We start from the raw sequence: 27,732 nt of genomic DNA, 5'->3' as shown, positions 1-27,732 counted from the left end.
AAGGAAATAAATATGGCACCCTCCGTATACCTCTTACTTCAGTTCCCCTTTAACACCTTACCCCCATAGATGCAGTCATCATAACAATGGGGAGAGACCAGACATATTTTTTTCCATGGACCCTCCAGGCAAGCTTTGCATCATGCTGTGCATCTGCTTGCCTGCCCTCTAATTGCACTTTTATCAGCCAGCCCAGTGTTTCACATTGCCTTACAACAACAAACCTGAATACACCAGGCACTGGTCTGGCCCTAAATCACTAAGGCTGCATTTCCACTTGTGCAGTGCGGAATCGCCGGGAAATCACCGCAGGCGAAATCGCATGCGGGTGCGATTTTGCATGCGTTTTTCCCGCGATTTCGCATGCGATTTCGCATAGGGTAGTAGGTGGGCGATTTTAACCATGTCACTGCCTGTGTAAATTAACATTACCCCCTATGCAAAATCGCATGCGAAATCGCGGGGAAAAACGCATGCCAAAACCGCATGCGATTTCCCTATTAGATACATTGTATGCGATTCGCTTAGCGGTGTGCGGGTAGCGAATTCTGACGGCTCTGCCGTGCAGATTTTCCCCGCACACAAAAACGCTCCACACAACGCACAAGTGGAAACAGGCCCATCCACTTGTATTGGCTGTGCGAATCCGCATGCGGATTTGCTATAGTGGAAATGAGCCCTGAATGAATGGTGGCCAGGGAGGAATCTCCCCCCTTCCCCCCTGGCCAGTCTGCCACCTGGAACCATGGTAATCTTGAAAAAATAGTTATTGCAGAAGAAATGTGGAATTATTATTATTATTGAATTCTTTTCTAGCTCACAGTACATTAGCCCCGTGCTAAAAACAGTGTGACAACTGAAGTAAGAATATGGAGGCTGCCATATTTATTTTCTTTCAAACAATACAAATTGCCTGGCAGCCCTGCTGATCTATTTGGCTGCAGTAATGTCTGAATAAAACCAGAAACAAGTAAGCAACTAAGCTTTCTTGTCAGATCTGACAATAATGTCAGAAACGCCTGATCTGTTACATGCTTGTTCAGGGTCTGTACCTATAAGTATTAGAGGCAGAAGATCAGCAGGATAGTCAGGCAACTGGCATTGTTTAAAAGGAAATAAATATGGCTCCATATTCCTCTCATTCAGGTGTCCTGGAGGCTGTCCTTATTAAAGCTAATCTATGTTGTCTTTGGATAGAAATTATAAGAAACTTTATGCTCTCTGCAACATTGACTTTGATCGTTCATAGTCACGCGTACACTAGGGGCATGTTGTAAAACTTGGAACCATTCAGCAGCTACAGCACGTCGTGACATTAGGCTCCGCCCACACAAGTCGCTCTAGCGTACACAGTTCTTGCTAGCCGTGTGTGCCAGCCTGCCAGGCGGTTCTGCAAACTGTGGTGTGGTGCCCGTGTGTTGTAAGTGGCGGCTATGTGCATGGCAGCCTGTTTTTCGGAGGTCTTTAGGAGAATCAATATGGGGGCATGGGTGAGATTTGGAGCCTCCCTCTCGTCCTCCTCCTTTCCTCAGCCAAGGATGTTCAGCCAGAGAGGTACTATTATGTCACATACGTCCTGCTAGAACGATTAATGACGTCACGCACAAAGTATGCCCTGTACACAACGTACACACACTTATTATCATCAGGCATGGACTGGCCAGGGGGGAAGGCGTGAGCTTTTCCCCCAGGCCACCTTTCATTCAGTGATTTAGGGCCAGTCCAGTGCCTGGTGTATTCAGGTTTGTTGTTGTTGTAGTAATGTGAAACACTAGGCTGGCTGATAAAAGTGCAGTTAGAGGGCAGGCAAGCTGGTTAATATGCACATGATGCAGAGCTTGCCTAGAGGGTCAGTGGGAAAAAAATATGTCTGGTCTCTCCCCATTGTTATAATGACTGCATGTATTGGTAAGGCGTTATACAGGTTTGAAAGTTTTTGACAGTCCCTAGACTCCTGGAGGGCTGCTTTCAGACTTGTGTGAGAGACTGTCAGGGACAGGAGTCCTATTACAGGCAAGTAGCCTCTGTGTGATGTGGGACTGCACTCTCAAGCTATTCTTAATTTCTCTCCACTCCTCCTCTCTCCCAGTCCTGGGTAGTGCACCCCAAAATCGCAACAGCAATCGCTAGCAATTTGCAAGTACGATTTTGTGAAGCGATTTTCCGGGGTTTTTTTGAACAAATCGCTCCAAAGAATGCTACATGCAGTGTGTTTGCAATTTTGAAAAAAATCACAATGCTGCTGGGGGAACACCTTCATAGGATAACATTAGCCAATCGCCGTTTCAAATCGCAGTCAATTTGAAAAGCGATCTGCAGTACTCTTGGTGTGCACCAGCCAGGGATGTAACAGTAGACCCTGCAAGGGATGCAGCTGCAGGAGGGGCCCAGAAGCCACAGGGGGCCCTGAGGGGGGAGAAGTTCCTTTTCCCTTTCCTGAGAGACTGACAACTAAGGGCACAGAGATAAAACGTTTGGCTCTTTTCACAATTGTTCTAATGACTGCATCTGCTCAGCCACTAATAATGAATCATACAAAGTTTTTTGTAGACAAAGATTTGTAGACATTCCCTATTCAGTGTGCAGCAGGCTCTTGTGTACTATGCCCTGCCCCCAGTCCTTTCCCAAGTGCTGTGTAGTGATGCTGGAGTAGTCTGCAGAGCCAGTTCTGCGCCATCAGGGATGGACAGAGTGAGTGTAATAAGCTGAGGCTGGGAGCACACTCCATCCAAAGTTTCACAGGGAGGCCCAGTGATTCCTAGTTACGCCTCGGCACCAGCCCCCTCCCTCATTCACCTTTGTTTCCCTCTTTCCCTAGTGCTGGGTGTCTGTGTCTTCTTGTCATACAGGAAAGCTAAATACAAGTGCAATCCTGGTGAGGCAAATATCTTCTACCCTCTCAGCTTTTCTCTCCTCTCTGTTTCTCTCATTCTCTGCATAAGGGTTCAGACACACTATAAGCACTTTTCTGAGTGCTTTTTAGCCATCAAAGCTTTCTGAGAGCTTTTTAAAAAACGCTCCCACTGACTTAGATTAAAATCGGTGTAAAATTACGATCGCGGTAAAATCATGCAATTTTAGAAAGCTCTGAAAAGTGCGTATAGTTGTGCCCGAGCCCTGGGTATTTGTACGCTACGGGTGAGTTGGGCGCCGGGAGCGCCGAATGATGGCTTTTATGCTGCCGCTAAACTCCCCGGCAGCGTTAAATACTATTCCCTCTCCAAGTCGTCGCAACTCGGAGGGAGGTGTAATTTGGGGTGTGGCGATCACTGGAGCCCCAACTTACCCTTAGACGCCCCGCAAAGCATATTATTGCTGCTATGGGGCGCCTGGTTTGGGTAATCAGTGCTGAGCGCCGTGCACCAAAACTACCTGCTTTGCCTTCTTTCTCCTCCTTTCAATCTTATTAGAAACAATAACCTAAAGCTGGCCATACATGCATCAATTGTTACTGACAGATGTTTTCACTATGATCGAATCATAATGGCTTTTCCACCTGTCAGTACTGAGTATGAATGTGGCCTATAGGGTTTCATACTATAGTGAAGTGTGTCGTGGGCAGGCAGGTATGCACTTCCACTGACCACCAATAAAAAGCAGGTAAGCAAGGCATGGATGTTGGGGGGAGGAGTGAAAACAGTGATGGAAGGAGGGGTACTGAAACTTTGGAAATTAGCATTAGCGAGGCAGGGATCATGGTGCCAGGAGGGAGGTCAGTAAAGATGTGTTACCTGACTGAGGGAGATGGTGGTCCGGTAAAGGGGGAGAGGGATATCCGAGATGGAAGAGGGGCCTCTTTGAGGAATTAGTAAAGATGGTAGTGAAGGGGAGGACATAGGTGTGTGGTAGGGGTGGGAGGAATGAGCCATGGGGAATTAAAGTGGCCATACATCTGTTGACTTGACAGCCGATTGACCAACCATTTTTTATATTATCGGATACATTTTTTGGATGGAAATTGGCTGAATTTATTGATCTGAGATGTTGGGAAATCTTGGGCCAATGGGGTTGTCAGGTGCGATAATCACGGTGTGCGATAACCACAAATGATAGACATGACAGAAACCCGGCCGTTGTCCCTCAAAATGTATTATGTGGCCCCCGGTGCTTGTACTTTACCTGTCACGCTGTCCCTAGAGTGTCCTTGCTGTATTTCCGCGTTGGCGCTCCATGTGACTACTGGCATATACGACATGGGGTGCCTGTGTGATGTCATTTGGGCTGGGGCTGCCATGATAACAGGCCTCTAGTTTGTGTCCCCCCCCCCCCCCAGGCCAAACGGTCCCAGTCCTCCCCTGATTATCATGTGGGGCACAATGACGTAATCACAGCTGACCTCCAAACTTTAGAAGAGTTAATATTTTTTATAATTATAATTTTTTAAATCTTAATTATTTTGGTTAGAAATATAGTGCTGGAACTGCTTACCAGAATTATTTTTTCAAACTGGAGATTGATTTTGTTGTAATGTGTGTTATAGATATGGGCTGAAAATTAGACTTCCCACAGTTTTCTTGTTCCATGGAAACAACTGTAAATGTGGCCCTACATGAGCGATTGATGATCCGAATCGAATGAAATTCGGTGCCACCAAGAGCATGCCTGATCAATGATGCAACCAGGTCAGACATGCTGCAAGATGTAGGACAACTTGCTCGGTCAGGTGTGCGGTGGTAACAGTGTGCGGTATGTATGACTTAACACACGCGCCCATGAATATGCCTGCAACCACATGGGGCACGTGTATGAAGATGGAGCCAGCGGCGGAGAGGTAGGTAGGAGTACATATTAACTCGGCGCCGCTCAGTTCAGCGCGGGGAGTGCCGAATGACGGCGAGGGGAGAGCCGAATGACGGCTCTCACCGCTGCCACAAAACTCCGAGGCGGCGTTAAATACTATTCCCCCTCTGAGTTGTTGCAACTCGGAGGGAGATGTAATTTGGGGTCTGGCAGCCGCTGGAGGTGGATGGAGGTCAGAGAGAGAGGAATGCTCTGTGAGATTCATAGCCTTCCCTTTCCATAGGTGAGTATCTAACTTTTTCCTTTCAGGCCACTTCACATTAATTATTATTTTTATTAATCATTAGCTTAAAGGGACACTTAAGTCAAACAAAAAAAATGAGTTTTACTCACCTAGGGCTTCCAATAGCCCCCTGCAGCTGTCCGGTGCCCTCGCCGTTTCCCTCCGGTCCTCCTGGCCCCGCCAGCAGCCACTTCCTGTTTCGGTGACAGGAGCTGACAGGCTGGGGACGCGAGTGATTCTTCGCGTTCCCAGACACATTAGCACCCTCTATGCTGCTATATGGTATATGATATATGCTATAGCAGCATAGATGGCGCTATTGTGGCCAGGAACGCGAAGAATCACTCGCGTCCCCAGCCTGTCAGCTCCTGTCACCAAAACAGGAAGTGGCTGCCGGCGGGGCCAGGAGGATCGGAGGGAGACGGCGAGGGCACCGGACAGCTGCAGGGGGCTATTGGAAGCCCCAGGTGAGTAAAACTCATTTTTTTTGTTTGACTTAAGTGTCCCTTTAAGTCCTTATTCAGTCCAAGGGAGTTTCTGCTCCTTTTAGGGAGCTAGTCTAGTTGAAAGGACCCAGCGGAAAACTTCATAGACCAACGCTTGCTCATGACAATTTGGTCGCGACCACTTAATTTGTGAGAAATAGGGAGCCCAGCAGCAAATACTATCCACGCCACCAACTGAATAGGTTTAGTACAACTGCATGAGCAGGGGGAACACCAGCAGAATCTAAGGTCGTACCCGAAGCTCAGGTGCAGAAGGGCGATGGTCCGGGTGTGCAAATTTTTGTGTAAAGCTATGTTAATGTTAAGCAAACTCTATGAAATACATACAACAGTGCGATCAAACAATGTTTAGCTTACAGAAATAAAACTATAACATAGTATAATCACAAGTGTATAATAAACATGTTAGTACAGTTACATCAATTGCTAGAAACTGTAAATTATACTTTAATAACAAGTCTCTACAATTTCACAGTCGTATGTAATTAAGGAGTTATGGCATCAAAGTAACTTAGTCAACTATAAACAAGAAACAAACAATATGCCTAGGATCCACATAAATGATATGATCCCAGGTACTACTCCAAATTGGTTGTCACACATCCCAAACCTGGTCTTCCATACATTGAACATCTAACGCAGTAAGTGGTGAATTTTGCCATTTACACCAGACTTTAGTGTGCTTTTGTGGGCAACGCCTATGGGTATAAACTAGTTTAATAAGCAGTAGACCAGTATTAACACTGCTTACCCAATCAGCAAGAAGGGGTGATGTTGGTGCCAACCATTTCAATGCTGGTGTGCAATTTTAACATTCTTAATAAAAATTGGGACCGATGCAGTAAAGTCTGTTAAAGTTACGGTTGCACAGGGAGTGCACGGCAAGTTTACCGTTACCAGAGCAGGGGTTGCGTCGGCTTTTAACCCTTAGCTGCACATGTGTTACTGGTTTAACACATGTATTTCAATGGTAAAGCATGGCGTAATGCACATTACCGTAGCAACAGCGCATTATCGCCAGCTTTGGGGATTTTTTGGTCTTGTCCCTTGTTGGTTGTTTTTTGTAGGGAAGAAAAAACGGAATGTAAAAAAAAATGGATTGAGGAGCACAAACAAAAAATATACTACATGGTAAAAGATGGGTCATATGTGAAACACCTGTATCACACAGTTTTTTAGAGGCAGCATATGCAGTGGGAGAGTTAAGATGGATGATGCTAAATACAATTTGCCCCTTAAAGAGTACCGAGACAGGAAAACAAAAAATATACAGTCAGGCCCATAAATATTGGGACATCAACACAATTCTAACATTTTTGGCTCTTTACACAACCATGATGGATTTTAAATGAAACAAACATGATGTGCTTTAACTGCAGGCTGTCAGCTTTAATTGGAGGGTATTAATATCCAAAACAGGTGAACGGTGTGGGAATTAAAACATTTTGCATATGTGCCTCCCATGTATTAAGGGAGCAATAGTAATGGGACAGAATAATAATTAAATCAAACTTTTACTTTTTAAAGGGAAAGTCCGAGGTGATTAAAAAACAAAAATCTATTTACCTGGGGCTTCCTCCAGCCCCTTGCAGCCATCCTGTGCCCTCACCGCAGCTCTGCTTCCCGCTGGTGGCCTGGGGTCCCCCCCCCGGTACAAGATTCCTACTGCACATCAGCGTGCGGCTCACGGAGTCGCGCTGATGTCATCCGAACTGTACTGCAGGTGCAGTAGTTCTGCGTTTTTGCGCAGTACAGTCCGGATGACGTCAGTGCGACTCCTCGCCAGGTCGGCATCCGCACAGAAGGGGACCAGGAGCTGCGGCGAGGGCACAGGACAGCTGCCAGGGGTTGGAGGAAGCCCCATGTAAGTAGATTTTTGTTTTTTTAATCACCTCGGACCTTCCCTTTAATACTTGGTTGCAAATCCTTTGCAGTCAATTACAGCCTGAAGTCTGGAACGCATAGACATCACCAGACGCTGGGTTTCATCCCTGGTGATGCTCTACCAGGCCTCTACTGCAACTGTCTTCAGTTCCTGCTTATTCTTGGGGCATTTTCCCTTCAGTTTTGTCTTCAGCAAGTGAAATGCATGCTCAATCGGATTCAGGTCAGGTGATTGACTTGGCCATTGCATAACATTCCTCTTCTTTCCCTTCAAAAACTCTTTGGTTACTTTTGCAGTATGTTTTGGGTCATTGTCCATCTGCACTGTGAGGCACCGTCCGATGAGTTCTGAAGCATTTGGCTGAATTTGAGCAGATAATATTGCCCGAAACACTTCTGAATGTATTATGTTCCAAACAGTTGTTTTGGCCACACCCAATGTTTTTGCTATCTCTCTGATGGGTTTGCTTTGTTTTTTTATCCTAATGATGGCTTGCTTCACTGATAGTGACAGCTCTTTGGATCTCATCTTGAGAGTTGACAGCAACAGATTCCAAACTCAAATGCAAAAAAAACTTGAAATGAACTCTGGACCGTTTATTTGCTCATTGTAATTGTGAAAATGAGGGAATAACGTGCACCTGGCCATGGAACAGCTGAGAAGCCAATAGTCCCATTACTTTTGCTCCCTTAAAGGAGTACTGTAGGGGGGCTATGGGGAAAAAGAGTTGAAGTTACCTGGGGCTTCTAACAGTCCCCTGCAAACGTTCTGAGCCCTCGCAGCCACTCCCCGATGCTCAGGTCCCCACCTCTGGTTCACTTCCGAAATTTCCGGAAACCACTGCGCTTGTGCGGCCGTGTCCTCATTACCACTGATGTCACCGGGAGTGTACTGCACAGGCGGGCACAGGACATCTGCAGGGAACCATTAGAACCCCCAGGTAAGTTCAACTATTTTCCCCATAGCCCCCTACAGTCCAAGTGGGAGGCACATATGCAAATTGTTGTAATTCCTACATCGTTCACTTGATTTAGATGTAAATACCCTCAAATAAAAGCTGACAGTCTGCAGTTAAAGCACATCATGTTTGTTTCATTTCAAATCCATTGTGGTTATGTATAGAGCCAAAAATGTTAGGATTGTGTCGATGTCCCAATATTTATGGACTTTACTGCAAATAGCTGAGGTTTCCTACAGCCCCCTCCAGGCTGATCGCTCACTTGCTGTCCTCCATTGCCTGGATCATTTGCAACTGGTCTGTCAGCGTAGTCTGGATTTTATCAATACATTTCCGCGCAATTCGAATTTCAGCCAAGGGAAGTGAGCGCTAGAGATCCTCACTTCCTGTTTGGGTTGCAGCCAGAAAGGGGATTATTGCACATTGCTGCGGTAATCCTTGAAGGCTATTTTTAGTTCATCGCACCGCACCGATTTATTAACGCCAGTTTGTAGTGTGAAAACGTCCTAATGGAAACACAAGGTGAAAAGAAACTGATGAGATAAACTATTGTATCTATGCTCTTTCTCCTTAAAATGTCTTTTAGCTATCCCACAGTTTTATTTTATTTTTAAATCTACTTTTTAGGATTTTACCATTTCATGGTCTCTGCTGAATGTTAATGCATTGGAGTATGCCAGAGCTAAAATCTATAAACTACTGACCCTCTTTATCTCCTTCCTGCTTTCAGAAGCCATTTTCTGCTATGAAAGTGTTTTATGGCTGTAATTCCTTATCAGTGTGTGTGTGTGTGTGTGTGTGGGGGGGGGTTACGCTTTAGTCTGACACGGACAGAAACTGTCACTTGCATACCTGATTTTTTTTAAAGGGACCCTGAACAGAGGTTTAAAATAAAAATCTGGACTTACCTAGGGCTTCCTCCAGCCCCCTGTAGCACACGAGCTCCGTTGGCATCCTGTGGGTCCCCTCTGTAGTCCTGCTGGTGGCCCCATTAGGCTGGAGACCTCAGCCAAAGTTGTGCGCAACTGCGCACCTGGCTCTATCCCGCGCGCGTCACTGTAAGCCTCTTTGGCATGTATAGTTCTCGAAAGACTGAAGACTAGGCATAAATGCAAAAATAAACTTTATTTTTTAATTTTTTACCCTTCCTAATTTTCACATGACACATCCAACAGTTATAAAACACAAAAAAATTTAATTCTTTGGCCCTTCCCAGTTAAAACTATACCCCATATGCCATATTTTATTACTAGCTTATCATGTGATGGACCGTTATCCCCAGCCTGTGCTTCTGTGGCGATCGGATGTGTTTGCTAGGGCGACAGTTTCGGAGGCCATAGTGCTGTACAGATGCATCGCTAGGGGCCCCAAACTTTGGCCCCAGCGATCGCATCTGATCACTACAGGTGGCAGTCATGAAACGTTTATAAACAGGTATAGGTATTGTAGGGGTTAATAATGGGTTAATAGGCTAGGATGGGGTTAAAAATTAACTGGGGATTAAAAAACACTTTTTATTTTATTGGGACCTGTCACTTTAAATTTTTACTTTTTTTTTTCCTCTCTCTATATTTCCTATATCCTAGCAACAATCCATTAACCGGACCGTGCATGTGCATGAGCGTGCATAGCCACGAGCAGGAACGTACACGGAAACTCGCACGCAGGTTTTTTAATGCAGGACGTAGATTCTATGCCCGAAAAACCTACAGCAGCACTAAATGGACATAGAATCTATGTCCTGGAATAATTACAAGCAGTTAATATTATACTTATAATGTATGGCAGTCCATGCCCAGAACTTTGGACATGTGCGTGCAATGTGCATGTTATGGTACCCTCACACTTGTAAGCTATAAAGTAAGCACCACATTTGTGCATGTTGGCCATGGTAACAAGCTGTGAGCTTACTATGTCACACCATTTATGAAGTAGTTTGGTATTATACCTGTGTTGAACTGTGCACAAAACATGCTCATATTTTACTAACAATTGTTTTTTATTGTACTAGGTTAGCACCATAGAAGATGAAGATGCTATTTAAATAAAAAAAAACAAATCATAATGCTTACCCAGACTGCTCTTAATATGGCATGACCCACACCTACTCCAAATAGCAATGTAATAAAAGCTCTTTCATGATGTGCTAGTAATTGTTGATGTATACAGTAATAGGAGTTTTTAGGTAGCGTTTAGAGCCAGATACATTTGGGAAAGTTGGTGTGCAGAAAGGGTTAATATAAAAGTGTGTGCACACTTTAACTGTTAACAGAAACAGTTATACAGTAGATTTGTGATACAAATAATTGGAACAAATCTATTCCTTCAAAGCAAGGGCGTAAAAAAGACGTGCTCCCAGCCAAGAGGTATTCTCTGTTCTGGGGAGTGGCGATGTTTAAGTATGAGCGACCAGCATCCCATAGCTGGGAATAGAATTGCAATAGCAATTGGGCAAGGGTAATCCAACTTGCCCAGTTGCCGAAAGGTAGAACATCAATGTTGGGGGACATGTATTTACACCAAAATTTGACCAAAGGAGATTTTAAAGCATGTATGTAACTTTAGAAATCAGTTTAAGTGTGAATGTTAAGCTGGCTATGTATAGTATGATTCAACCATTCAGCAGAACAATTCTGTGTTTGAATCAGTTGTAAAATGTAATGCAAATGTTATTTTCATTAACAGTCAATAAACTTATAGCAGTTCTCCCCAAAAAGGCAAGCATATTTCCTTCTTCTGGTTCATCCAATTACACAAGTAACCAAAGAAATGACCTTTGTGTTTTTTTTCTGATCTGCAAACCAGTTCCCCAGTTTTATGGTTTTAAGGCAGATTGGAAATGGATAACACATGGTCATGGGAACAAATTAGTAAGCCTAATAAGTTGTGTCTGTTTGTTTGTTTTTAACATGCAAGTCTCTTTTTGGTCTTTGGCTAAACGGCATACAGTATAAAGCTACAGATGATGTATGTGATAAAAAAAAAAAATAGCTCAGCTAGTATTGAGCGAAATGGTATCCTGGGCAAAAATAGACATGGGAAACCTTTAATATAATATTGTATGTATGCAAAATGTTTATTTGTGCATGAACTAACAAAAGCTATATTGTAAGCCACTCTCAGGTACAATGAACATTCCATAGTCATTTATATGATGGTATACTGCCCATGCTGTGATGCAACACTGCAGCCCCAAACCATATTTCTATCACACCATGCTTTACAGTACTTACTGGGTTCTCTTTCGGTTTTGGTGGTGTCTCGTGGTACTTGGCAAATACCTATCTTCCTCATGTGTTTTAAGCTCATTGTTTTAAAATACCTAGTCATTGTGCTGTTGTTTCCTGAGAAAACATTCATTTGGTCCTATGAATTCCTTCTAGACATGAATGGTTTCCTCCCTGCTCTTCTTTTCAGTGGAAGGCCTTCTGACATTAGTTATCTGTTGTTACCAAGCAGATGAAAGCCGTCTATTTGAAAAGGGCGCCTGGAAAAAAGGGCGCCTGGTGTAGCCCATATATGCCAAATTCGGCTAAAAAAGGACACCTGGTGTAGCCCATATACCAACTTCGGCTACAAAGGGTGCCTGGTGTAGCCCATATATTCCAAATTCGTCTACAAAGGGCATCTGGTGTAGCCCATATATGTCAAATTAGGCTACAAAGGGCAACTGTTGTAGCCCATATATGCCAAATTCGGCTACAAAAAGGGCACCTGGTGTAGCCCATATACCAACTTGGGCTACAAAGGGTGCCTGGTGTAGCCCATATATTCCAAATTCGTCTACAAAGGGCACCTGGTGTAGCCCATATATGTCAAATTCGGCTACAAAGGACGCCTGTTGTAGCTCATATATTCCAAATTTGGTTACAAAGGGAGCCTAGTGTAGCCTATATGCCAAATTCAGTTGCAAAGGGAGCCTGGTGTAGCCCATATATGCCAAATTTGGGTACAAAGGGCTCATGGTGTAGTTTTAGTTTATAAAAAGGATGCTGTTATAGGTAAATTTGTTGAGCTATAAATGGGCTCTAGATATAGCTGAGAAAAGTGATTACTATGACCTAACTTTTCCCTACTCTCACACAGAACCCTCCCCTGATGGTGCCTAACCCCTCTCTGGTGGTGCCTAACCCTAAGAAAGCCCCTGGTGATTACTATGACCTAACTTCTCCCTACTCTCACATAGAACCCTCCCCTAATCCTACCCCCCCCCTGGTGGTGCCTAACCCTAAGACCCCTCAGGTGGTGCCTAACCCTAAAGCCGCATCTACACGAGTAGATGCGGCCGCGATGCTCCTTATCAATCGAGCCGCTGATGCGGCTCGATTGATAAGATCCGACAGGACGGATCTCCGCACCGCCGATTCCCTGCTCGCTCCCCGCGAGGGGACAATGGCAGGGAATCGAGCGGAAGATAAGCGGCGCCGGCGGGGACGAGCGGGCACGAGCGGGGAATCGAATGCGGCGCACGCGCGGCGAGCGGGGACGCGGCGGGCACGCGGAAGAGGCGATCCGGCGGCTAATCGAGCCGCCGGATCGCTGCAATGTCCCATAGTGTAGATGGGGCTTTAGACTCCCCTTGTGGTGCCTAACCCTAAAGCCCAATCTACATGATACGATTCTTTGTACGATTCAATTACGATTCAATTTACAATCCGACATGTCCAATCAGGATTCAATTCAATTCGATTTGCCAATGCAAAACAATGGCAAATCGAATTGAATTGAATCCCGATCGGACATGTCGGATTTAATCGGATCGTAAATAGAATCGTAATCGTATCGTGCACAAAGGGCTTAAGACTCCCCTGGTGGTGCCTAAACCTAAGACCCCCCCCCCACTTCTAAAGCCCAATTCTAACCACCCCTGCACCCTCGAATCAAAAATCTTGGCTATAAAATGGTGCCCTTTTGTAGCAGAATCAAAAACCTTGTAGCCTAAAAACCTTGTAGCTGAATAAAAAATATGGGCTACAAAGGGGCGCCCTTTTGTAGCAGAATCAAAAACCTTGTAGCCGAATAAAAAATATGGGCTACAAAAGGGTGTCCTACTGTAGCCGAAAACGTAGTAGAAATTTTTTTTGGCTACAAAGGGGTGCCCTACTGTAGCTGAAAACCTTGTAGCCGAAAAAATGATGGGCTACAAAGCAGGGCTGTGGAGTCGGAGTCGGAGCAATTTTGGGTGCCTGGAGTCGGAGTCAGGAAAAAATGCACCGACTCCTAATGAATTTGTAACTGTAATTAAAATAGAAAATATGATAAAATGTTCTATTTCTCAGATAATAGTCATTTAAAAATAATGTATATATACAATAATAGCTGTGCTCAGTCCACAAAAATGAAATAAACCAATCAAAATTAGTTACTTGTGCTGCTTCAATAAAGCAGTCCCCGTATTTTTAAAGTCAGATATACATATCTGATTGTGACTGTACAGTATATATGATGTGTACACAGGAATCTCTTATATATACTAAATAACGTCTATGCTGTAAGAATAAAGCCTGATGTGTAGCCGTGTCAGTAATAGAGATGGTCAATGAGATGGAAATAATTCTGCATTGATGCTGGTTTATGCAAATGTACGCACTCTCTTTGTTCATGAAGTCAAATAATTTGATATGTTGTTAAAATTTGGTTTGGTGACTACAAATTAAAGGGTACCTGAGACGGATGAAAAGAAGAGTGTTATACATACCTGGGGCTTCTTCCAACCCCCTTCAGGCTAATCAGTCCCTCGCTGTCCTCCTTCACCACCTGGAACTTCTGCTATGAGTCCCGGTAATTCAGCCAGTCAGAGCAGTCTGGCTACGTGCCGCTTCCACAGCCAGGAGCATTCTGCACCTGCGCAATAGTGCTGCGCAGGTGTAGTATGCCCCCAGCGGCGGAATGTGTGCATGCGCACTACACCAGACTGGCTCAAGTACCTGGACTCATAGCAGAAGATCCAGGTGGCGAAGGAGGACAGCGAGGGGCTGATTAGCCTGAAGGGGGCTGGAGGAAGCCCCAGGTATGTATAAAACTTTAATTTCATCTGTCTCAGGTTTACTTTTGGTACACAGTAGTACTATACTCTACATATGCACTCCCCACAGAGCTGCAGGGAATCCACTGAGAATGTTGTGCACATTGAACAGAGAGGTGTTGTCTGTCATAAATCTTGTTACCCCAGGAACTACAAACGCACCTTGAACCCAAACAGAAGCTCTGCATATACACCAAAAGCATGGCTGTTAAGTGGGAGCAGCTGACCAAAAACGAATTACATTAGTACATAGCAAGGAAATGAGCAGCGCTACTTAAAAACAGACTAGTGCCTACCTGCAAAAGAGTGCAAGCCCCACTTGTGGGGTCGAATACACACCGAGCATACACAGTTCCTGGGGGGGCTCAGCGCATCTCTGATGGAGGCCATTCGGAGGCGGCCTGGTGTTGCGCTGATCCACCTTTTGCGCAATTTTCGATTTTATTTGATTAGCCGCACCCAGGCTATGCATATACATAGGTTAGGATCTAGTTAGTGTTAGGCCCCTCCCATGGAGGATTGACTTCTTTGCAGTGGGAGGGACGAGTACTTAATAGGTTGCATGCAAGCTGTTAATGGAAACCAACATCCTCCTCTAGTGGTAGACAGGTCATGTGTATGCTCGATGTGTATTCGACCCCACAAGTGGGGCTTGCACTCTTTTGCAGGTAGGCACTAGTCTGTTTTTAAGTAGCGCTGCTCATTTCCTTGCTATGTACTAATGTAATTCGTTTTTGGTCAGCTGCTCCCACTTAACAGCCATGCTTTTTGGTGTATATGCAGAGCTTCTGTTTGGGTTCAAGGTGCGTTTGTAGTTCCTGGGGGGGCTCAGCGCATCTCTGATGGAGGCCATTCGGAGGCGGCCTGGTGTTGCGCTGATCCACCTTTTGCGCAATTTTCAATTTTCGGTTTTAATTGATTAGCCGCACCCAGGCTATGCATATACATAGGTTAGGATCTAGTTAGTGTTAGGCCCCTCCCATGGAGAATTGACTTCTTCGCAGTGGGAGGGACGAGTACTTAATAGGTTGCATGCAAGCTGTTAATGGAAACCAACATCCTCCTCTAGTGGTAGACAGGTCATGTGTATGCTCGGTGTGTATTCGACCCCACAAGTGGGGCTTGCACTCTTTTGCAGTTAGGCACTAGTCTGTTTTTAAGTAGCGCTGCTCATTTCCTTGCTATGTACTAATGTAATTCGTTTTTGGTCAGCTGCTCCCACTTAACAGCCATGCTTTTGGTGTATATGCAGAGCTTCTGTTTGGGTTCAAGGTGCGTTTGTAGTTCCTTGGGGGGCTCAGCGCATCTCTGATGGAGGCGGCCTGGTGTTGCGCTGATCCACCTTTTGCGCAATTTTCAATTTTCGATTTTATTTGATTAGCCGCACCCAGGCTATGCATATACATAGGTTAGGATCTAGTTAGTGTTAGGCCCCTCCCATGGAGGATTGACTTCTTCGCAGTGGGAGGGACGAGTACTTAATAGGTTGCATGCAAGCTGTTAATGGAAACCAACATCCTCCTCTAGTGGTAGACAGGTCATGTGTATGCTCGGTGTGTATTCGACCCCACAAGTGGGGCTTGCACTCTTTTGCAGGTAGGCACTAGTCTGTTTTTAAGTAGCGCTGCTCATTTCCTTGCTATGTAATAAATCTTGTTCCGATTGTGCATGAAGAATGTGTAATAGAGGAAGAATCTCCTCATTCCCCTGCAGAGTACCTGCACATCACTCTTACATGTACCCACAGTTACATTGCCTAGGGCCTGATAGATGTTCTTTGTTCCAGTCTGTACCTTTTACAAGTACTCTTACCAAGGACTAGTTTTAGTCCAAAGGGAATAAATATAGTAGTCTACATATCCTTCTCACTTCAGTTGTCTTGTAAAATTCCTAAGCGTTGGCAGTTAAGAGACGAATTTCACGTTACATACTGTTAATCAACAAAATTGTAATATGCAAATTAGAGGAGTCGGAGTCGAGGAGTCGGAGTCCGAGTCGGTGGAATCCTAAACTGAGGAGTCGGAGTCGGGGGATTTTTAGACCGACTCCACAGCCCTGCTACAAAGAGGCGCCCTACTGTAGCCGAAAACATTGTAGTCGAAAAAATATGGGCTACAAAGGGGCGCCCAACTGTAGCCGAAAAAAATATGGGCTACAAAGGGGTGCCTTATTGTACCCGAAAACCTTGTAGCCGAAAAAAATATGATCTATAAAGAGGCGCCGTACTGTAGCCGAAAACCTTGTAGCTGAAAAAAATATGGGCTACCAAGGGGCGCCCGCTTGTAGCCTATATCAAAACTCGGGCGCCCTTTTCACCACCTTGTAGCCGATATTTGCAGAAATAATATTGATGTCTATGGAGGCGCCCTTTTCATACAGGCAGCTCAGGCGCCCTTTTCAATGGATCCCGATGAAAGCTGTTGAGAAAGCTTTGGAATGTTAAAAGAAATTGTAGCCAGTAGCCATCAGGTCAAATGGAGGCTTCAAGAACCCTGGTCCAAAAACCACATGTCTAAACCAGACTGCTAACTCAACTGTAATGTATGTGCAGTATTTACGTTTATTGTATACTGTAGCAATAAGAGATTTGGAAAGTATTATGGTATATGGCCTTGCTTTTGTTTCACATCTTAAATGTAATTATAGTATGTTTTTTTTTCAGAGTTTGATGTAAAACCACTGGATGGAGTCAAAGTTTTGGACTTAACAAGGTACAACCACATAAATCATTAGATTTTTGCACAATTCTTTTGGTGGGTATAAATATGATGCTTTTGGCTTGATAAATGTGATTCTGGGGTGTGGGAGATTTGAAAGGCTGACACGCATTATCCTAGTGATCAGAATGCGGAATGCTCTAACAGAAGATTTAACAGACTGGCCACATGCTTGTTTCAGGTGTGTGATTGCAGAATATTCATGGAACTGGCATGGTTTGTTTAAAAGTCAATATTTGGGCACCCAGAAGTAGCCGATCGGTAAATTTACTGATATTCTACTCTTGCAGTGCTGTGACAATAGCAAAATATAGTTAATAAATACTAATCAAATCCCGATTGGACATGTCGGATTGAATCGAATAAATGAATCGAATTGAATCGAGTCGGAAAAAAAATTGTATGGTGTAGATGGGGCTTTACGCCCCTTTTTCTTTTCCTGGTGAGCGATCTACATTGACAAAGACTAAAGAACTCGAGTGGGGACAGGCTTTCCTCACCAGCTTTTACACTGTGGTTGCCGGTCTTGCAACCTATCCTTGTGAGCACATACCGTTATTGAGTGTCCCATACCCTTGATGTGCTACGCTGTCAGGGGCTCCTGGTGTCCCTGTCTCGTTTTTTTACTTCTTTGGAAGGTCCTCGGTCTCCATTGGTATCACACCCTCTACAACTGTGTGAGCTACCTCTGGTGTTCCTGGTCCCCACTCCAGGCACAAATGATCTGTATAGACAGTTATTTGTAGAGCTGTTTATTGTTTGTGTATACGCTCCTTGATAAGCCTATGACAAATGAATCCCTTTTGAAGTGTTCAGAGGACCTGACACTAGCCACTTCCTGCACCACACACTGTCAAAGCCAGTGGTGTACCTAAAGAGCTTTGGGCCCCAGTGCAAGTTTCACATGGGGCCCCCCTAAGCACTCTATACATAACAATTGCTACTGCGCACCAAAACCTGCCAAGGGCAACCACAGTGTCAGAGGTGCAAGAAGGTGATATGGGAAACAGCTTGTTGATTATAACTACTATTCAAAGCATCTATAGAAGCGATTACCAGCGCAGGACCAATAAAGAGATAATACTGCGGTTGAGGGAGGGCCCTATGGGGCCCCTCTGGCCCAAGAGCCCCGGGCGGTCGAGACCTCTGCAATCCCTATTGCTATGCCACTGGTCAGAGCCATAGGCTGCTGTCTTCTCTGAGATACTGTGCCTTCCCCTTGCAGTGTTAGTAGCGATGATACACTTATGCTGGGAATACAAGATTAGTTTCTTTTTTTTTTGGCAGATTTACTGGTCGATCATTTTTCTGTTTGATTTTCCTATACATTTTAAAATTGTTTTTCTGAATGATTTCGCTTCACTTCTATGAAAAAATTGTTCAGAAAAACTATTGAAATCAGATTCCACCTGTCGCAAATTATCTATCGAGCTATCTACCTGCCAATAAAACTCATGGGGCTTGATTCACAAAGCCGTGCTAACACTTTAGCACGGGTGTGCTAAACAGTTAGCACGTGAAGTGCATTTCGCGGACTTTGCGAGCGCAAAAGTCCGCGAACGGCACTTCACGTGCTAACTGTTTAGCACACCCGTGCTAAACTGTTAGCACGGCTTTGTGAATCAAGCCCATGGTGTATTCCCAGCATTATAGAACCTGTCAAGTGTCAACTGATTCCTTACACTCAAACTCCTAGTCATGTCATTAAAGGACACCTGAATAGAGAGGGATATGGAGGCTGCTATATTTATTTCCTTTCAAGCAATACCAGATGCCTAGCTGTCCTGCTGATCCTCTGCCTCTAATACTTTTAGCCATAGACCCTCAACAAGCATGCAGCAGATCAGGTGTTTCTGACCTTAATGTCAGATCTGACAAGATTAGCTGCATGCTTGTTTCTTGTGTGATTCCGACACTACTGCAGCCAAATAGATCAGCATGGCTACCAGGCAACTGGTATTGTTTAAAAGAAAATAAATATGGCAGCCTCCATATACCTCTTGCTTCAGGTTCCCTTTAACAGAAAATATTAGCACCTAAAGGTGGCCATACACTGGTCGATTTGCCATCAGATTCTAACAACAGATAGATCCCTCTCTGATCAGAGAGGGATCGTATGGCCACCTTTACTGCAAACAGATTGTGAATCGATTTCAGCATGAAACCGATCACAATCTGTGGAGCTGCCACTGCTGCCGCCCCCCCCCCCCCCCCCCCCCTGCATACATTACCTGTTCCGGCCGGCGCGAGTCCCCTGGTCCCCGCTGTCTTCTTCTCCGCTCCGGGCTCCAGATTGTTCCTGCAGCTACTGAACTTCCTGTCCAGGGGAAGTTTAAACAGTAGAGGGCACTCTACTGTTTAAACTTCCTGCCAGGACAGGAAGTTCTGTGTAGCTGCAGCCGGTCTGGAACCCAGTGCGGAAAGAAGACAGTGGGGACCAGGGGACTCGCGCCGGCCGGAACAGGTAAAGTATACCCGCTGTATTGCGTCGGTCGTCGGGCATTCGAACGCCGCAATCGACGCACTCCCGACCCGCCGGCGATCGAGAAAAATCTTCCGCACGGACGGATCGATGGGAACGATCGATTTTGGACGGAAATCGATCGTTCTGTCAGCGGTGTGCGCGGCGATTTCATAGTCGATTCGATCACTGTGATCGAATCGGCCGTATATCGGCGGGAAAATCATTAGGTGTAGGGGCCCCTTAAGCCTCCTTATTTGATGCAACAGTTAAGCCTAATTAGTTGCACCCAGGATGGTGGGAAGCTTAAAGTAAACGTGGGGTGAGAGTGATATGGAGACTGCCATGTTTATTTCCTTTTAAACAATACCAATTGCCTAGCAGTCCTGTTGATCATTCTGGCATCAGTAGTGTCTGAGTCGCAACCTTGAAACAAGCATGTGGCTAATTCAGTCAGACTTGAGTCAGAGCCACCAGGGTCTGTGGCTAACAGTATTGGAGACACATGATAAGGGTGACAGCCAGGCAACATGCATCGTGTTAATCCCCATCTACACCATAAAATTTTTTGTGCGATTTGATTTGATTCATCGATTCGATTCAATCCGACATGTCCGATCGGAATTCGATTCATTTTGCCATTGTTCTGCAATGGTAAAAAGAATCTAATCGAATCCCGATCAGACATGTCGGATTGGATCAAATCGCACAAAAAATTGTATGGTGTAGATGGGGCTTAAAAGTAAATAAATATGGCAGCCTTCATATCACTCTCACCTCAGGTTCCCTTTAATGCTGGGAATACACGGCTTGATTCTGAGCCATTTAGATGGCTCAATAGATAATTTCCGACACTTCCGATCTCCCACCCGATCGTTTCACCGCTCGATTGTGCATTGAGGTCAATGCAAAAAGATGAGCAAAATGAGCAGAAGAGAATCGCCTGCGGATTCGAGCGGGGAATCGATAGAGCGGCAAAATCGAGCCGTGTATGCCCAGCATAACTCTCCTGACTGATGAGATCAGGTCAGCAGGACTGCAGGCAAGAAGATTGAGGATGTCTGTGAGGTTTGTGTCCGCAACCAAATGTCAGGAATGGTGGACACATTAGGAGCTAGCCATCAGCATCTTCAGTGGTCAGACAGGACGTGTGTTTATCATGTGGACATCGTCTCATGAATTTCCACATTTCCAGCTTATTTACAGGTAAAGGGATGATATAAATTGTGGCACGAGGATCCTTGGCTGAAGCTCATGTTGACTACTGACCATCTGCTAGTGTATGGGCACCTTCAAGGCGGTTCTACAAGCTACTGAAACATAGGGTGTACATTGTTTTTCACATGAAGTTTCAATATGTTCACATTTTAACCTGTGTTTGTGCACGTGTGTTTTCATATGCTTTTTTCTTAACGTGTATCATGTGCATTAATACAGCATGCATTGAAGTTAGTTTGGTTAGTCAGTTTTACAAATCGCATAGATTTTCTTTTCTACTATGAAATGCGATCGCGATTGCGATCGCAATCGCGTTTCAATTTCCACCATGCGATTGCGGTTGAGCTACTATACTCATTATAGTCCAGCTCAATCGCATACAAAACGCGGCAGGACGACGATTGCGCTTTGACCAAAATCGCATCGCAATCGGATCGCACTAATGGAAATTGCTGCGGCAGTTTCCATTAGTTGAATGTACCTTGCGATTTGCATGGACAGGAGAAAGGCATAGACAAACAGGAAACATCCTGATTTACAGGAAAACACTAGTTATCAACAGAATTGATCCAGATAACATGGTCTCTATTCCTCTAAGCAGGATTGGCTGCACAGAACTTTGGCTTTTAACCAATATTGTCACAAGCAACCATTCAGGCAATTGATGTCACATTGCTATATGAAAAGGGCTGTCAGATGAAAAAACATTATTGATGGTTAAATAATGTATAACATGTTACTGACCAGGACTGGCTTGTAGATGGCATGTAAAAAGTAATTTTTAGTTGCGATCGAAAGTTTTTTGTCTTTTGTAGAGTGCTTGCTGGCCCTTTCGCTACAATGATTCTTGGGGATCTTGGAGCAGAAGTTATAAAAGTTGAAAAACCAGGCATGTCTGTTAATATTATATGCTTAAAGTATTATTAATTTTTTATTTTGTTTTAAGTTAATTCAGACCACTACAACCTTCATTCATGCTGTCTAATCAACACCTTGATTTGCCACACCCGAAAAGTGGGATGGGTTATCTCGGCAAAGGAGAAGTGCTCACTAAGGACTCGTTCACACCTAGAGCGTTTTCGTTTTTTTTTTAAAGCACCAGCGATTTTCAAAATCGCCCTAAAAGCGCTTGTGCAATGATTCCCTATGAGAGTGTTCTCATACAGGGAGTGCAGAATTATTAGGCAAGTTATATTTTTGAGGAATACCGGTAATTTTATTATTGAACAACAACCATGTTTTCAATGAACCCAAAAAAACTCATTAACCACTTCCCAACTGAGAGGTTTTACCCCTTGACCATCAGAGCAATTTTCACCTTTCAGCGCTCCTTCCATTCATTCGACTATAACTTTATCATTACTTATCACAATGAAATGAACTATATCTTGTTTTTTTCGCCAATTAGGCTTTCTTTAGTTGGGACATTATGCCAAGAATTATTTTATTCTAAATGTGTTTTAATGGGAAAATAGGAAAAAATGTGGGAAAAAATGTATTATTTTTCAGTTTTCGGCCTTTATAGTTTTTAAATAATGCATGCTACTGTGATTAAAACCCATGAAATGTATTTGCCCATTTGTCCCGGTTATAAAACTGTTTAAATTATTTCCCTATCACAATGTTTGGCGCCAATATTTTAATTGGAAATAAAGGTGCATTTTTTTCAGTTTTGCATCCATCCCTAATTACAAGCCCATAGTTTATAAACTAACAGTGTTATACCCTCTTGACATAAATATTTAAAAAGTTCAGTCCCTAAGGTAACTATTTATGTATTTTTTTTAATTGTAATTTTTTTTTAATTACAAAAATAAATAAATTGGGGAGTGTGGGAGGTAAGGAGTTAATTTTTTTGTGTAAAACTAATTTATTTGTATGTAAAAAATGCTTTAGGGTGTAGTTTTACTATTTGGCCACAAGATGGCAACAGTAACTTTTTGTTTAATGCGACCTGCAAGCGTCCTTCCGGACGCTTGCAGGAAGTACTAGGAGGCTGAGAGAGTTTTTTTTTTCACAATGATCGCGCTGCTTATCGGAGAAGCAGCGGATCATTGCGGGGCTTAGATCAACGAACGGGAATAGATTTTCCCGTTCATTGATCTCCGGGCGAGAGGCCGGCGGCGTGTTTACCCGCGGGAGTGCGCGCTAGAGCGAGCGTGAGCGCGGGCAGCGTCGGGAGCGCAGAAAGTACGGATTTCTCCGTCCCTGGGGGTGAAAGGATGGAAAAAGGGACGAAGAAATCCGTACGCGTGGGGGTAAAGTGGTTAATATCAAAGCTGAATATTTTTGAAAGTAGTTTTTAGTTTGTTTTTAGTTTTAGCTATTTTAGGGGGATATCTGTGTGTGCAGGTGACTATTACTGTGCATAATTATTAGGCAACTTAACAAAAAACAAATATATACCCATTTCAATTATTTATTTTTACCAGTGAAACCAATATAACATCTCAACATTCACAAATATACATTTCTGACATTCAAAAACAAAACAAAAACAAATCAGTGACCAATATAGCCACCTTTCTTTGCAAGGACACTCAAAAGCCTGCCATCCATGGATTCTGTCAGTGTTTTGATCTGTTCACCATCAACATTGCGTGCAGCAGCAACCACAGCCTCCCTGACACTGTTCAGAGAGGTGTACTGTTTTCCCTCCTTGTAAATCTCACATTTTATGATGGACCACAGGTTCTCAATGGGGTTCAGATCAGGTAAACAAGGAGGCCATGTCATTAGTTTTTCTTCTTTTATACCCTTTCTTGCCAGCCACGCTGTGGAGTACTTGGACGCGTGTGATGGAGCATTGTCCTGCATTAAAATCATGTTTTTCTTGAAGGATGCAGACTTCTTCCTGTACCACTGCTTGAAGAAGGTGTCGTAGGACTGGGAGTTGAGCTTGACTCCATCCTCAACCCGAAAAGGCCCCACAAGCTCATCTTTGATGATACCAGCCCAAACCAGTACTCCACCTCCACCTTGCTGGCGTCTGTCGGACTGGAGCTTTCTGCCCTTTACCAATCCAGCCACGGGCCCATCCATCTGGCCCATCAAGACTCACTCTCATTTCATCAGTCCACAAAACCTTAAAAAAATCAGTCTTGAGATATTTCTTGGCCCAGTCTTGACGTTTCAGCTTGTGTGTCTTGTTCAGTGGTGGTCGTCTTTCAGCCTTTCTTACCTTGGCCATGTCTCTGAGTATTGCACACCTTGTGCTTTTGGGCACTCCAGTGATGTTGCAGCTCTGAAACATGGCCAAACTGGTGGCAAGTGGCATCTTGGCAGCTGCACGCTTGACTTTTCTCAGTTCATGGGCAGTTATTTTGCGTCTTGGCTTTTCCACACGCTTCTTGCGACCCGGTTGACTATTTTGAACAAAACGCTTGATTGTTCGATGATCACGCTTCAGAAGCTTTGCGATTTTAAGAGTGCTGCATCCCTCTGCAAGATATCGCACTATTTTTGACTTTTCTGAGCCTGTCAAGTCCTTCTTTTGACCCATTTTGCCAAAGGAAAGGAAGTTGCCTAATAATTATGCACACCTGATATAGGGTGTTGATGTCATTAGACCACACCCCTTCTCATTACAGAGATGCACATCACCTAATATGCTTAATTGGTAGTAGGCTTTCGAGCCTATACAGCTTGGAGTAAGACAACATGCATAAAGAGGATGATGTGATCAAAATACTCATTTGCCTAATAATTCTGCACTCCCTGTATGAGCTGTTCAATTGCGATCCGCTTCCAAAAGTGCTGCCTTTACCATTTTCTGAGCATTTTGGCTCAATGGAAGGTATACGGAAATCGCAAAGCTCTTGAAAAAGCGCTTTGTATAGCGATTTCCCCAGCGCTTTCATGAATAAATACTTTGTGTTTATTCATTTGTGGGTAAATGAGTTCACTTTTTGACTGACGTCAGTAAGTGAAAAAAAACCAATTGCTCTGCAAAAGCGCTTAGAAAAGCGCTTTTCTATTCGCAAAGCGGAGGGAAAAACACTGAAAAAAACTATCAATAAATCCCTCAGCGCTTGCCTTACACAGGCCTCACACAGATTTAAGGTGGCCATACATCAGGCTACTTGGTGGCCGATCAACCATGAGATTTGACTATTATAATCAGAATCAGATGAAAATCAGTGCCGCCAAGTGCATGCCCGATCGACAGTGCTATAAATTTAGTGCCGAAATTGGTCGCATTAGTCGATCGAACATGCGGCAAGATGTAAGGCTGACTAACTCGATCATGTGCGTAGCGGTAAAGGCATGCAATATCAGGATGAGTGATGAATGTAACGAAACCCCGACGTTGCCCCTTAATGTGTAATGTGACACTCCCCTTCCCCCGTACTAAATACATTATCAGTCCATGGCCGCCGCTTGTCCTCCGCTTGCTCTGGGTGCACTCCTTGCTCCATACACACAGTAGTGGGATGCGTTTATGACGTCTCACACACACACCCATGTTACTAGGCAACCACGTGGGGCACGTGTATGGACGCGCAGGGAGCCCAGAGCAAGCGGCAGACAGGTAATGTATGTAGCACATTGGGATGGCAACCAATGGGGGGAGGGGTGGAGGGGTAGCGAGGCAGTGCACAAGGCCGATTCTGGATCAATTTCGGCATGAAATTGATCGGGAATCGGCCTGCGGTGTATGGGCAGCCAACAGATCTCTCTATAATCAGATTCGATTAGGGTCAATTTGTTTCTTGGTCAAATCTGCCCATCATCGCTAGATTTTGTGTATGTAGAAAATGTTTCAGATCTTTGAGTTTAGATCATGCAAAATTGGAGCAAAACCGAAAGTGTTTTTGCTCAGTGTATAGGCACAGCTGACAAAAAGATTTGCACTTGCTGATAACAGCTAATTAGACATGCTGATCTCTCTAAACACACACATTGTGAACTTCTATATGGGCGCCCATACATCTGTTGACTTTGGTGGCCGATTGACCAACCAATTTGATTATTATTATTAAATTGGTTGAAAATCGGTACTGCCAAGTGCAGGCCCGACTGACGATGCGCCCAATTCCGGGCCGAACTTGGTTGCATTAACCTCCCTGGCGGTTTATTAAAATCCGCCAGGGGGCAGCAAATACGTTTTTTAAATTATTTTTTTTTCATGAACGTCTCGCTACATGATAGCCGCTGCTCAGCGGCATCCCCCCAGGCGATCAGAGATCAAGAGATCCCGTTCAAAGAACGGGATCTCTTGGAGGGCTTCCCTCGTCGCCATGAATCCGATCCACCCCACGGCGCTGCCTGGCACTGATTGGCCAGGGAGCGCACGGGGTCTCGCCTGGGGGGGCCCTGCATCGCGGCGGGTAGCGGCGGATCGGCGGCGGGCGGCGGCGATCGGGTGAGACACGCAGCAAGCAAAGTGCTTGCTGCGTGTTTTAAAAAAAAATTATTCAAATCGGCCCAGCGGCGCCTGAGCAGCGACCTCCGGCGGTAATGGACGTAACAATGCGTCCATACCGCTAAGGAGGTTAATCGATCGTGTCTGATGCAAGATATTGGGCCGAAGCTGGTTGATCGGGTGTGAGGGGGTGCGGCAGCAGATTTTGTAACGAGTGACGAAACCCCCGCCGCTGCCCCCCCCCCCCCTAATGTATAAATGTGCCCCCCATAAGTGCATTTATACATTACCTGTCCTGTGTCAGCTTCCACGTGGTGTCCATCTCTGAAACCTCCGGGTGGCTCTTCTGTCAAATCTGTACATGCCACTGGCACATAGCGTGTGACGTCACATACTATGTGCCGCCGCCACCGTGTATGCAGCTGATAGAAGAGCCACCTGGGGATGGATGGACAATATGCGGAGGCTGACACAGGACAGGTAGTGTATAAATGCACTCATGGGCAGTGATGCTCGAATGTACCCAAATTCGATTCGAGTACATTCGGGTGCGGGTCAAATTCGGGTTCGGCCGTGATCACGACCAGTAGAATTCGATTTGAATTCGGACCATGATCGATAATTGAATTCGTGATCACGAATTCGGATGGCCTTAAAGCTAATTTTTTTTTTAAAGGGAAATCACTATTAAATAGGTGTAATTAAAAAAAAATTTAAAACTTTTTTCTGCATTTCTTGTTTATTCTTCTTCACTTTCTTCTTTTTCTTCTCTCCATCTTTTTCTTCACCGTCTTCTTTTTCTGTTTTACCATCTTCTTTTTCATCACCATCATCTTCTCCTCCTTCACTGGTACCTGGTTCTCCTCCTCCTCCTCCTTCTTCTTCTCTTTCTTCTTCTTCTCTTTCTTCTTCTTCCTTTTTTTGTGTTCATATTCTTCCTCTTGTACCCAACTTAATGTTTTATTTTGCCTTACAGAACTGAACTGTTGTAAAATGTGTTCTTCAACAGCATAGCTAAATTTGTAGCGTACTAATAGTTGCTAGTGGCGCATGGCATCAGCGCATAATTCTTCAGACCCTGGCGGTGGGAACACAGACAGCAGGAGGTGAAATGTGGCAGCAGGAGGAGGAGTGACGTGTGGCAGCAGGCAATGTAACGGGCCATGGTACCTAGCGTTGGTACCATAGCTGTAATAAACACCATACAGCAGGAGGTTCTGGACAGCAGTCGTGAAGCCCACATTGTGTCCAATACACAACTGGGACAGCACAGTTTTCAACCCAGACACCTCAGTATTTTTTTTTTAATGTAGCTATTGTAGTGGCATAATAGCTAGTGGCGCATGGCAGCAGCGCTTAAGTCTGTGGACCCTGGTGGTGGGAACACAGATAGCAGGAAGTTAATCACTGCAGCAGGAGGAGGAGGAGGAGTGACGTGTGGCAGCAGGCAATGTAACGGGCCATGGTACCTAGCGTTGGTACCATGGCTGTAATAAACACCATACAGCAGGAGGTTCTGGACAGCAGTCGTGAAGCCCACATTGTGTCCAATACACAACTGGGACAGCACAGTT

At 44.6% G+C, this 27,732-nt stretch overlaps 1 protein-coding gene across 10 annotated transcripts in view; it reads left to right on the top strand.

The window, feature by feature from the left end:
• The first annotated feature begins 1,331 nt into the window (after positions 1-1,331).
• Positions 1,332-27,732, top strand: part of SUGCT (succinyl-CoA:glutarate-CoA transferase) — a 1,486,943-nt gene continuing 1,460,542 nt past the window's right edge. For all 10 annotated transcript variants that reach the window (XM_068236374.1, XM_068236376.1, XM_068236375.1 and 7 more), the window contains exons 1-3: positions 1,332-1,554; positions 17,060-17,108; positions 21,609-21,682. In XM_068236374.1, coding sequence (XP_068092475.1) covers positions 1,434-1,554; positions 17,060-17,108; positions 21,609-21,682 — 244 coding nt within the window. In that variant the 5' untranslated portion in view covers positions 1,332-1,433. The remainder of the gene's footprint in view (positions 1,555-17,059; positions 17,109-21,608; positions 21,683-27,732) is intronic.

This window comes from Hyperolius riggenbachi, chromosome 5 (assembly GCF_040937935.1).
Source record: "Hyperolius riggenbachi isolate aHypRig1 chromosome 5, aHypRig1.pri, whole genome shotgun sequence".
Classification (NCBI taxonomy): Eukaryota; Metazoa; Chordata; class Amphibia; order Anura; family Hyperoliidae; genus Hyperolius; species Hyperolius riggenbachi.
The sequence above is the reverse complement of the archived record's forward strand: the minus strand, read 5'-3'. Positions and strand labels throughout refer to the sequence as shown.